Genomic DNA, 13,819 nt, shown 5'->3' with positions numbered 1-13,819 from the left:
TAAACGTGGTTTTCTCCACAGAGTTCAGCAGATCTCAGAGGTTCCATTGACCCATCAGCATCAAACAGACCTGGACTCCATATTTATGGTGAGTACATGTACAAGCTCACCTTTCACTATTAACCACATCAACTACAGATTCAATGCTGAACAGGTTCTAGTGGTCTCCATGCTGCTCAGACCCACACATGAATCCCATGTTGGGTTCTTTAGAGTTCATGTTCAGTTTATCCTTCTGTTCCAGCTGCTGGAGGAGAACATCGGCACTTTTGTGAAGAACGAGCTGAAGAAGATCCAGAAGATTCTGAGTCCAGATTACCCAGAATGCTTGGAGAGTGAGGACGAGGAGTTGTTGGACGGTGAGGATGAAGAGCAGAGGAGGAGCAGAGAGGCGTTTCAGAAGATAACAGTGCACTTCCTGAGGAGAATGAAGCAGGAGGACCTGGCTGACTGTCTGCAGATCAGTAAGAGGATTTTAACAGATTTAACATGGTGGAAAGAAGAGAAGGATTCAACATGAAGAACTTCATATTTCTCCTAATAGGCTGCAAACAACTTCAATGTTTAGGTTCTCTGGTTGTCTACAGACCCGATTACAGCTGACATCATAAATATGTGTACGCATGATGTCAACGTTTATGTCGTTTTGCTTCAACCATCCAGATGAGTTAGAAGCTTTAAACAGTGAATTTAAACTGTCAGTAGCATCTAAATGTCTGCTTGTTACGTGTTCGGTTGTCAGAATCGATATTCCAACAGACTCAAGTTCTACAGAGTTCAGACAGGATCACGACCGTTTGAGGAACAGGTGTTTCACTTCATCCAGTGACCGTGTTAACTGGTGACTTTCAGCTCGTATAACTAAATTGTTGGTAGATGATAAACAAAGGTGTATTTAAAATGGGCTTCTACAATGACACCTCCATGTTCTGTTGGTGTTTTCAATGGTGACGTCTCAGGGTGGAGGATTATATATTATATTTTCACTTCATCAGCTTAACCTGATTTTGTGTCCAATAGTTTTGATTTAATCATGAAAGAAGCTCATGAAGACACTACTACTGAGGACTATAGGAATACATGGCTCTAACACATGGCTTGTTCATAGACTGTTAAAGGGTCTGTAGGATCCACTAACTGGGTTCCTTTGTTGTTTATCCAGGAACCGCTGGTCCAGTGTACCAACGTAAACTCAAGTCTAACCTCAAGAAGAAGTTCCAGTGTTTGTTTGAGGGCATTAATAAAGCAGGAAACCCAACCCTCCTGAATCAGGTCTACACAGAGCTCCACGTCACAGAGGGAGGGACTGCAGAGGTCAATGACCAACATGAGGTCAGACAGATTGAAACGGCATCCAGGAAACCAGACAGACCAGAAACAACCATCAGACAAGAAGACATCTTTAAAGGTTCACCTGGAAGGGATGAACCAATCAGAACAGCGATGACAAAGGGAGTGGCTGGCATCGGGAAAACAGTGTTAACACAGAAGTTCACTCTGGACTGGGCTGAAGACAAAGCCAACCAGGACATACAGTTCACGTTTCCATTCACTTTCAGAGAGCTGAACCTGCTGAAAGAGAAGAAGTTCAGCTTGGTGGAACTCATTCATCACTTCTTCCCTGAAACCAAAGAAGCAGGAATCTGCAGGATTGAAGGGTTCCAGGTTGCGATCATCTTTGACGGTCTGGACGAGTGTCGACTTCCTCTGGACTTCCACAACAACGAGATCCTGACTGATGTTACAGAGTCCACCTCAGTGGATGTGCTGCTGACAAACCTCATCAGGGGGAAACTGCTTCCCTCTGCTCGTCTCTGGATAACCACAAGACCTGCAGCAGCCAATCAGATCCCTCCTAGGTGTGTTGACATGGTGACAGAGGTCAGAGGGTTCACTGACCCACAGAAGGAGGACTACTTCAGGAAGAGGTTCAGAGATAAGAAGCAGGCTAACAGGATCATCGCCCACATCAAGACCTCACGAAGCCTCCACATCATGTGCCACATCCCTGTCTTCTGCTGGATCACTGCTACAGTTCTGGAGGACGTGTTGAAGACCAGGGAGGGAGGGGAGCTGCCGACGACCCTGACCGACATGTACATCCACTTCCTGGTGGTTCAGTCCAAACTGAAGAACGTCAAGTATGATGGAGGAGCTGAGACGGATTCACACTGGAGTCCACAGAGCAGTAAGATGATTAAGTCTCTAGGGAAACTGGCTTTTGAGCAGCTGCAGAAAGGAAACCTGATCTTCTATGAACCAGACCTGACAGAGTGTGGCATCGATATCAAAGCAGCCTCAGTGTACTCAGGAGTGTTCACACAGGTCTTCAGAGAGGAGAGAGGACTGTACCAGGACCAGGTGTTCTGCTTCGTCCATCTGAGTGTTCAGGAGTTTCTGGCTGCTCTTCATGTCCATCTGACCTTCGTAAACTCTGGTGTCAATCTGATGGCAGAAGAACCAACAACCTCCTGGTGGTCTGAAGTCTATGGAGACATAAATAAACTAACACATCTGCACCAGAGAGCTGTGGACAAGGCTTTACGGAGTCCAAACGGACACCTGGACCTGTTCCTCCGTTTCCTTCTGGGTCTGTCACTAGAGACCAATCAGAAACACCTACGAGGTCTGCTGACACAGACAGGAAGTAGCTCACAGACCAATCAGGAAACGGTCCAGTACATGAAGGAGAAGCTTAATCAGAAGCTGTCTCCAGAGAGAAGCATCAATCTGTTCCACTGTCTGAATGAACTGAATGATCGTTCTCTGGTTGAGGAGATCCAACAGTACCTGACTTTAAGACATCTCTCCTTCGATGAACTGTCTCCTGGTCAGTGGTCAGCTCTGGTCTTCATCTTACTGTCATCAGAAAAACATCTGGAGGTGTTTGATCTGAAGGAATACTCTGCTTCAGAGGAGGCTCTTCTGAGGCTGCTGCCGGTGGTCCAAGCCTCCAGCAAAGCTCTGTAAATATAGTTTTTCATTCAGAAAACAACAAACCATCTTGGAATTACAAGGTTCTATCTGCATTCTGAACGATTTCATTGGTTTTCCCAACTGCAAAAGGTAAAGAAGTAAAAAGTAGTTCCAAATAGTTACTTAAGAGTAAAGGTAAGAAAGTATTTAGTGAAAAAACTCCTCGAGTACTGAGTAACTTCTGAGTAAATTCTGATTATTGTGGCCCCGCACCTGGTGATCTGAGAGACTACCAGGAGGCATAGACGTTGGAAGTGGGGCGGGGGGGCGGCTACCCCTCCCGCCCCCCCTTTACATAAAAATCGATGCTTTCTCTAACATGAAGCTTTTGTCACCGCACCTTAGCTGAAAGAAAAGAAAAAACAGCGTTCACCGCTTCATCCAGCGTCGCACACACACAAACACACACACACACAGTGATCGATTGTCATGTCGAAGACATTTATTCTAACTTTTCTCTGAGTTTTGTCAACATAAGAATGACTCGACCCACAAGAATCCGTGTGATGAGCAGCTACGGGGGGGGGGGGGGGGGGCTCAAAAAGTGGGCGGTATATTGTGACTCCTCCATAAATGATTGCACATACACTTGCATATTTATGCACATTTGTCTCTGAATGACAAGGATTTAGAATTAGAACGACTGGAATGTTTCTTCAGTAAATGTCTTTGATTCATCAACCACATGATTAGACACCGTTTGACGGGAAAAAATGCTCTAAAATTGTAAAACACAGAATTTTAAAAACTTAAAACGGAATCTGGAAAAAAATTGAACGGATTTCATAGGGCCCTACCGGGGCTATCCATGTTCCCCAGGTCCTATGTTCCCCATTTTTTCCCAAAAAGGGTCCTATGTTCGCCGGTAACAACACATATATTTAGTTTAGTTTATTTAAACTGTCCAAATGTGACAAAGACAAAAGCCAATTTACAGCCTTAATCTCTCCTCATCTAGGCCTATTTGGATATGCGGCCTGTTAGTTTACATGGGCCTATTTGCCCTGGAATTCGGCACTGATCAGTGGCGTCGGAACGAGTTTGAAAGTGTGGGTGCAAAAAACAAAAAAAAGAGCTGGTTTCGGGCTGGGTTCCTGAGACAATTTTGAAAATTCCAGAGGCCAACTAGCATTCATGCACGTTTTCATGTGGGATATAAGATAATAATAAAAAAAAGTCCAACAATAAACTGTCATTATGTTAGGTCAGGGGTGTCAAACTTACCGCCCGCGGGCCGGATCAGGCCCGCGAACGCGTTTAATCCGGCCCACGAGATGATTTCCAAAGTATAAAAATAGCTGCAATTTTTCAATGATAAGAACTGCTGTTCTAAATGTGTCCACTGGATGTCGCAATAGCAATTCTGTTACGCAAGAAATCTGTTTACACCAGGGGCGAGCAAGTAGGCCTATACCTGACAGCATGGCCGGAGCTGCCTGTCTTTCTGCCTATTACATCTTCTACCGTGTTTTCATAAGTAAAATAGTACAAAAATAGTAAAATAAACAGTGGTAACCCCACTTAAAATGCTGCATGAGACACTTTATGAAGCCTGATAATTCTGTGAAAATGAATATCTTCTGTGGAAATGTAAAGACAGTGAACAGTGTGTGATTTACTGTAATGTCAGTCACTTTAGTTCATAAGGTTGGTTTGTTGAAATTGTTCATGCATTTTGCATGCATCATGCACAGCTTTTATTTTTCTATCAATAAATAGAGTATCCTACATGGCAGGGAGTAACTCAACCCTCTTGAATAGTTTGTACCTCAGTTTTTATAGTGTGGTGAGTTAGCTCAGGATTAAGATGTGGAAATGATGAATGCAGTATTTGATACCTAGAAGAGTATTTTGTTCAATCCCACATAGGCTGTGACTTAAAGTTGTATGCCTTTGTAGTTACACTGAGACGAAGTCTAAGTTCCAATCACTGAGGCATAGTGTTCTTGAAATTGCACCATTTTTTCCCCCTCAGAATTTTCAACTAATTTCAAGTGTTCTGTAAAGAGCATTATTTGTGGTGTGTACATTTTCAGAATATGCTTGTACTATTTAGGACCAAAGTAAAACCAAGGAAACAAATCTGAAGTTGCCGTTATTTTTATGTAGTGATGTCCAAATGAAGCTTCGTGAAGCATTTTCTTTATTTTCTGAGCCCAATAGATGGCGCTCTCTGTTCAACAAAGGGTTGAAAGCAATGGAAATATATCGGCCTTCAACCCTTTGTTGAACAGAGAGCGCCATCTATTGGGCTCAGAAAATAAAGAAAATGCTTCATGAAGCTTCATTTGGATTTTACTCCATGTGGCCCCTGAGCTAAAATTAGTTTGACACCCCTGTGTTGCTGTTTAGTGGTTTCATTCAAGCTGATTGAGCTGCAAGTAGCGTCTTTTTATGCACATAGTGATTTAGTCTACATGTTCTAAATTAATAATCTGCTAAAATAAACTGTGCCTGATATTGACAGACACAGACACACCATCATAACCTGAATTTCCATTCAAGGAGTTAGGAGTAGGTAGTCTGATATGACGTTGTTTTTATTGAATCGATTAACAATGACATCTCATTCTCTCAAACTGTATACTCTTACATGTACCTTGGCCTTTCGGAACATTGTTTACAGTAGCATTCGTCCGACGAACGCACCTAGCGCTTAGCTTAGCAGCTATGCTAGCAACAGCTTTCCGTGTTGATCAACATTGACCGTAGCCTAGTGTAGCGATGTAGTAGTGTATCCAAGATCTGTAGTTCTCCACACACAAGTTTCAAGAACAAATACAAATGAAGGTAGCGTAAAGCAGTAATGCACAGCGATTTCTAAGGTAAGTGTGTTGGTGATGCAGATAACTGAACTGAGCTTCAGTGTTGTAGCCTCGTTGGTCGTAGAATAACCCTTTTCCTGGATCTGGCTTGCGGGCGAAGTATGCAATTGGCTGAGCATGACATCATGACCAAGAGGCCAGACTAGAGCAGACATAATTAAAGGGATAGTTCAGAATTTTGGACATAAGACCTATTTTCCAAGTGAGCCAGTGTGTTCGAGACGTCTGGAGACGTTTTCAAGAAATTTCATTCAGTTCTTCCATTTGCCGAGTTCGCTTATGCTATGGCTAGCGCAAGTCAACGGTTCTTAGCTAGACAGGCATTAAAAACAGTCTTGCCCACTCCACAGTGCACCCGAGGCAAATCAATTAAAACACTACACTGTCGATCTACATATCTGTGTTAATAGAATAATATTTGAAACAAAACTAACCTCGCATCGCATGAATCATCCATTTTTTGAGGAACTAGTTTCTCAGCAGCAGCGGAATTTTACTTTGCTCCGTCAGACTCAAAACTCTAAGACGCGCCGCCCTAAATACTGCCCGTAAATAGGCAATCGAACCGGGCCAAACTGTCGGCACTTATACCCCCAAGGCTGTCTGAAAAGCCCTCGGAGCTCACTCAAACACCGGGCAGCCCACGGCCACAATTACGCACCGCGAACCCGGACCACTGCTCCGTCCGGAGAACCGTAAACCCTCGGACGCGTTGCGGGAATTCCCTCCAGTAAATAGACACATGAACACCGACGAATAGTCGGGCCTCGTGCCCTCAGAGCTGGGTGAAAAGCCCTTGGACCGCAGACCAACACTGGGCAGCGGGCGGTTCCGCGAATCCACACATGCGGACTCTCCGTCGGACTCAAAACTCTAAGACGCGCCGCCCGAAATACTGCCTGTAAATAGGCAATCGAACCGGGACGAATTGTCGGGCCTCATGCCCTCAGACCTGGGTGAAAAGCGCTTGGACCTCACGCAAACACCGGGCAGCCCACGGCCACGCAAACCCACAATTACGCACCGGAAACCTGGACCTCTGCTCCGTCCGTAGACCCGTAAACCCTCGGACGCGTTGCAGGGGATTCCCTCCTGGCACCACCAGTCTCCGTTTGTTCGGTCCCAGTTCTCAGCTCCAGCGGTCTCCACAGACGCTCGTTCACGTTCTGCCCTTTGAGCATCCCTCTCGCGCAATTCTTCCTCTGTAAATTCAGGCTCGTACAGGTACGGTTGGGTTTGGGTGGAAAAAAACTCCTCATCAGAGTCTTCAAAAGTTTCAGTATATTCTCCAAAAGTGTCCATTTCTGTGAGATTGAAGAAACTAGCACTGCAGGCTACTCTGCGTCTGTAGCAATGACAGCAGGTAAACAAACTTTTATAGAACCGGTAACTTATAAGCGCTAAGTGATATCACTCCGCCGCTGCCATAGCCTACTAGGAAGTATGACACGCTGCTGCTGCTGCTGCTGAGACTAAAATCCTTAAAAATGCAAGGTTGGTTTTATTTCAAACATTCTATCAACACATATGTACATCGATAGTCTGCTGTTACAATGGATTTGCCTCGGGTGCACTGTGGAGTGGGCAAGACTGTTTTTAATGCCTGTCTAGCTAAGAACCATTGACTTGCGCTAGTCATAGCATAAGCGAACTCGGCAACTGGAAGAACTGAATGAAATTTCTTGAAAACGTCTCCAGACGTCCCGAACACACCGGCTCACTTGGAAAATAGGTCTTATGTCCAAAATTCTGAACTATCCCTTTAAAGCCACAGCGCTGTAAATAGATCTAGTTCATGCTGCAATCACAGGGATGCCGTGTCGTGGTCAACATACGCATTTTCCTTTTTTTTCCCCCGTGAAAAGTGGGGGTGCGGTCACTAGTGATGTCCAAATGAAGCTTCTTGAAGCATTTTCTTTATTTTCTGAGCCCAATAGATGGCGCTCTCTGTTCAACAAAGGGTTGAAGGCCAATATATTTCCATTGCTTTCAACCCTTTGTTGAACAGAGAGCGCCATCTATTGGGCTCAGAAAATAAAGAAAATGCTTCACGAAGCTTCATTTGGACATCACTAGCGGTCGCACCCCCTGCACCGTTCTGGCGTTCCTGGCACTGATGGTGAAAAAAAAATAACAGACCAGGGAGCATAGGACCCTTTTTCCAAAAATAGAAAATGGGTCATTCCATGTGAAAACAGCCAATATCGGGGTACCCATTAGGATCATCAAATGCCCACATGGTCATTTGGGGGTCCAAAAAAGTGAAAAATTATTTTGGCCACCATGTGCTAGTTTCCTTATATTACCCGATCAGCTAATGCTAGCCAGCTTATGCTAGCTTCATATGATCATTCAACCCGGATAATGCTAGCTTTCTAATATTAGCCTGGCAGCTAAAAATAGCCGCCATACCCTAGCTTCATAGGCTAATACTAGCCAGATAATGCTAGCTTCCTATATATTCCTAATGTTGCCATACTAAGGAAGCCAGTGTTAGCTGGCTAGAATGGTAGTTAACAATGAAAATGAACTTAAAAGCAAGACTGAACTTGTCTGGTGTTTGTCCTTCTGTCTTTCACAAGGCTTGATCTTGAGGTTTTTCTGCATTGGTAGACATTTCCTCTGCTCCTTGTTGCTGCTGCCACTGAGCAACCACAGCAACATGACAGAGAAGCAGAACCCGATTGGTCTTCCTGTGTGCATTTGACACACTGCTGATTGGCTCACATAATGTTACTAAGTTGTCATAGAATAAGAATATGTGAGTAACTTAATTATGACAAAAATGTCAGTTAGAACCTGAGGTGATGAACAGTTGTTTGTAATTGTTTCATCACTAATTTCTGATTCCTCTTCAGACTCAGTGGCTGTAACCTCTCAGAGAGAAGCTGTGAAGTTCTGTCCTCAGTTCTCAGCTCCCAGTCCTCCAGTCTAAGAGACCTGGACCTGAGTAACAACGACCTGCAGGATTCAGGAGTGAAGCTGCTGTCCGCTGGCCTGGAGAGTCCACACTGTCGACTGGAAACTCTCAGGTCAGATTCAACTACTTTGAGAAGTTTACCTATGAAGCTTTCAGTGATGCGTTTACATGCACCAAATATTCAGTTATTAATATTCACGTATTCATAAAAAGACACGTTTGCTACTAATCTGTTAACATGGCTGATGAAATACTGTTTCTGCTGCTAACGACTTGCCAGCAAAAGAATAAATCTAAAGAAAATTAAAGAAAACTAAACTTTTGGCAAAATCAAACTTCTTGTCTACCTTTTCCCCACCGTTCACTGTTTTAAATAGTTTTATAAATCCACAAGAGGTGGAGCTTGACCCAGACCCCGTCCTATCTGGACCCAGACCCTTAACTGATAGATCATTGAGAATTATTAAATGATGACGGAGCGTTTCCATTTTACTGCTGCAGCGTTAGCATCACTACACTGGTTCAGATGGTTGGAGGCTAAATCATCTCACTGGTTGCTACTCACAAACACTAAATTACCCAGTAATGCAACGGGGTGAAACGTTAACTCCGAATTTAATCAAATCTGTGCAAACTGGAGTTTCTGTGAGTGACGTTTCTATGGTGACAACTGACGAGACTCACTGACAGCTGACAGATTGATCAGAGAGTGGAGGTGATAAACGTCAGTCAGGTCGGTGAAATGTAGAGCCGGTAGATAAGTTCACACGGCTGCTCTCAAAGAGGAACGCTGACAGTGAGAACAGAGCTTTGAATCAAGACAGACTCTTTTCTTTCAACTGGCAGTTGAACACCCGAAAGCCTCATATGTTCTGAGACTCTTAAGAAGCACATTTTCAAAGCTGTTTTTTGTATTTTACTGTTATTATCAGAGTACTTGTTATTCATGCCCTGATCCACACAAATTCTGGAACACCATCAAAATCATGGAAAACAAACATACGCCATCCAATCTGCCCACTGTAATTAAACATAATGGTACTGTTATCACAGACAAATCCAAAATGGTGGACCACTTCAACAGACACTTCATCAAAGCAGGCTGTGCCTACAAGGACTATCCCAGTATTCCCGCTTGTTCTCCTGTCAGCCTTACCACCCATTCGCCTACACTAGGTTTCTCCCTTTTCACGTTTCAACCTATACAAGAACTTGAGGTGCTTGAGGACCTCCTCAACCTGGACACTCATAAATCTGCTGGCCTGGATACTCTAGACCCACTCTTTTTAAGACTGCAGCTCATATCATTGCTGCGCCTGTCTCCTGCATTTTTAATCTCTCTCTCTCCGAACGGGTGTGTTTCCTCAGGATTGGAAATCTGCTGCTGTCATCCCACTTTTCAAAGGGGGTGATAGCTCAGACTTGAACTGCTACAGACCCATCTCCATCTTGCCCTGTCTCCAAAATATTGGAGATGCACATCAACAAGCAACTCATTTGGAGACTCACATCATCATCAACCCGGCTCAGTCCGGTTTCAGATCAGGACATAGTTGCATCACAGCTACACTTGAAGTTCTCAATGACATGTGCCTTAGATAACGTATTGTGTCGCTGCATTTGTTGATTTGGCCAAGGCTTTTGACTCTGTGGACCATGAAATTCTGCTAGGCAGGTTCAAGATATTGTACTCTCTGAGAACTGCCTAGCCTGGTTCAGAAGCTATTGTTCTGGTCGGCTATAGTCAGTGAAGGTGGAAGGTTTACTTTCTGAACCATTGCCCTTGACTAATGGTGTCCCTTAAGGGAGTATATTGGGCCCTACACTGTTCAATATCTATGTTAACAACATTGTCCTTGCAGGAGCTGATTCTCATGTACATCTATATGCTGACGACACCATCATCTACACATCTAGCCCCTCTCTGACCACTGCACTTTCTTCTCTGAAGGACAGTTTCAACAAAATCCAACATGCCTTCTCCACTCTCCGTCTAGCTTTAAACACCAGTAAAACTAAATTCATGATATTCAACAGAAACCTACCAAAGGTCAAGTGCCCATTCAAAATGGATTCGACGGATCGGAGATTGATGTTGTGAACAAATACCTCGGTATCTGGCTTGACAGTAAACTCTCTTTTCAAACACACATAAATGCACTGCTCACCAAGGTCAAAACTTGCATCGGTTTTCTTTACCGCAATAAGTCTTCCTTCACACATTCAGCAAAGCATCTCATAGTTAAATTGACAGTTCTCCCCATTTTTGATTACGGCAATTTAGTCTATATGTCCTCTTCAAAAACACTACTCCATAAACTCGATGTTATTTATAATGCCGCTATCCGCTTTATTACTGGAGCTCCATTTAACACCCATCACTGCATCTTGTATTCCGCCCTGAACTGGCCGTCGCTCCATTCTCGCAGACAATCTCACTGGTTTTTGTTCATTTATAAAACTCTCATTGGCAAAACTCGGTTATATCTACAATCATTACTCAATATTAACACCACACACCGTAGTCTCCATTCCAGCAGCTTCATCAATCTCCTAATACCCAAAGCCCGTATTTCCGTCGGTCGCTCTTCCTTTAAGTTTTCTGCTGTAGACGACTAGAAACTTCTGCAACAGACCTTAAAGCTCAGTTCATTCATCCCACTTTCCGCTTTTAAAAACTCAATTCAACCCATATTACAACTTCGTTGCACCTGCTTCTCGCTCTTGTCCTTCATCTTACATATCACTTCTTCATGCCGGTCATGCCCATTCGCTGTTATTTAGGCCCGAGCGCCGACAACGTCGGGCTGCGAAGCCCTATTGTTATTGTAGTGTTTATTATTCTTTTACGAGTTTGACGTGCCTTTTGGGGGCTAGAGCATTAAAAAAACCTAACAAAATTGAGTGTGTCCATGCGGCCTGGCAAAAAATTTGAGATTTTGCCAGTTTCGCATTCAGTCACGAAGAAGTTGCTCGCTAGCGCCACCTAGCGTGTCTACTCGCCAGCCCCGCCGCACCGTAACTCCGATTGAGATGAAATTTTGTGCAGACAAGTTCTCTCTACAAAAAATCCTCTTGGAGTACCAAAGTCCGCCGACCAAAATTTTCCGCCATCTAGAATTTTATGTAAAACCCGATGTTGCTCATTCCTCGGACACCGTTGGTCCGATTTGGACGAAATTTGGTGTGCGTATTAGACCTAGCTGGGGTTAGGGTCCAAAATGTTTTGAAAATATGCTTTTAATCAGAAGATATCGGCCAATGAACATTAGAGGGTTGGGCCACCAAAACACAATTACCATAACTCTATAACCTTTGGCCCCAAAATTACGAAACTCGAAAACTATGTTGCCATAGCTTTAAAGAACATACATGTCAATTTTCCTCAAAATCAATCTGGGGCGCTTACAGAAATTTCCAAAAATTGCCATTTTTGGCTGTTTTTGGCCATTCACAGGGGTCGTACTTGATCTATAACCGACTATACCGTTGATCCGCTTGATACCAAAATTGGATATGTGGTTGGAAAGGCCAAAAAGTTACTCAAAGATGCTCCAAAAGTTTAAGGGCGTGGCCAGGGCGACCCCATGACTGCGCTACTATTTTGAACCTTCGCCAAAGGCATTAAAGGTGTTATAACTTCAGCATTTCTTCTCAGATCTGCTCCAAAATATTCATGCTTGATAAGAGTCACGTCCTGAACACAACTGCACTGCAATTTTGACTCACAGTCAGAGCGCCACCTAATGGCAACATGAAATGTGACTGATTTTATGCCCTTTTTCCAAGCAACAGCCCCCCGTCTAGGTTGGGCGTACACACATTAAATATTTTTTCCTAGATAGTGCATGTGGAGATGAACAAAAAAGCCTCTTGGACCCACTGCCTAAAGTCCTCACAAAGTGGGTAAAAAAAATGTTTTTAGCCATCTGCATATCAGCTCTGTGACTGTAAATAGTGGGGGAGGGGAGAGAGAAACACTAAGGGGACTCAGAGAGATGTCAGGAAGGCATGGAGATGTCACCTCTGTCACTGTTTAACACCAGATCAAGTCAGGATATTTTCCACACCTGCTAATGACTTTATTCATTGTCTGATCTGCTCCAAACTTCACATGCACCTCAGACAGCCTTCGCCATAAACATCAAAACTATTATAACTCCAGTGTTTCTTCTCTGATCTGCTCCAAACTTTCCATACTTGATTAGACTTCCTTCCTGAACACGTCTGCACTTTGATATTCCCTCACAGTCAGAACGCCACTGTTGGGGTAGTAGCAGGAGCAGATTTGGTTATCAACAGCTACTTATTAATGTCAATATGATTATCGATATTAATAATTATATTTAATATATTATTATGATATAATCAGGAATAAACGGGGCACCAATCATCGTGATCATTGGCATAAAAGTATAAAAACAATCGAACAATTAAAAAGGCGTGAAATTCGAGCACTAGCCTTCACAACCTGCTGTTATCCAGTGACATATACACAACAAGCACAAGAGACCGCTAGTTATAGTATAATAAGATTAATTAAAATCAGTAATAATGATCACAATCAATAACACTGCAATTAACAAAGCCTTATTACCTAACTACCTAACACACAAAGCTAAGCTAAACAAAGGAAGAGACACACGTGGAGTGTGTGTGTGTGTGTGCGTGCGTGTGTGCGTGCGGAGAGAGAGAGAGAGAGAGAGAGAGAGAGAGAGAGAGATGGCCGGGCGCGACCACCAGATGGAGCTATTCCCCACAGCGTTCAGGGGCGGAGCCACTGATGTCGGATAGAATCGCGAGAGAGAGAGAGCGAGAGAGCTGTTTCCGTATCCTACGCCAGCTGTTTCCGTATCCGGAAACAGCTGGCGTAGGATACGTGTGGGGGGCGGTGTATGTGTGTGCACATGTGTGTTAGCCAGAACAAAGAGAGAGAGAATGCGCGCGTAATACACAAAGGATCAGTAAGCCATTACCATCACACGGGACCTCATGAATGAACTGGCGTTCGTTCGGCGGGACCCCGGTCCTTTAACTGATGGTAGATCACTTACTGAGCTCGTGAATGTGTCCGAGGTTGGACACGCATTGTTACCGA

The 13,819-nt window shown here is 43.9% G+C and overlaps 1 protein-coding gene across 1 annotated transcript in view; it reads left to right on the top strand.

The window, feature by feature from the left end:
* LOC311010291 (protein NLRC3-like) overlaps positions 1-13,819 on the top strand; it is a 170,408-nt gene that overhangs the window by 150,706 nt on the left and 5,883 nt on the right. Inside the window, exon 13 of the mRNA XM_084040830.1 lies at positions 8,660-8,833. Coding sequence (XP_083896956.1) covers positions 8,660-8,833 — 174 coding nt within the window. The remainder of the gene's footprint in view (positions 1-8,659; positions 8,834-13,819) is intronic.

This window comes from Eutrigla gurnardus (genome assembly GCF_963514095.1).
Source record: "Eutrigla gurnardus genome assembly, contig: SCAFFOLD_57, whole genome shotgun sequence".
Classification (NCBI taxonomy): domain Eukaryota; kingdom Metazoa; phylum Chordata; class Actinopteri; order Perciformes; family Triglidae; genus Eutrigla; species Eutrigla gurnardus.
Note: the sequence above shows the minus strand (reverse complement) of the source record. Positions and strands in the feature narration are given on the sequence as shown.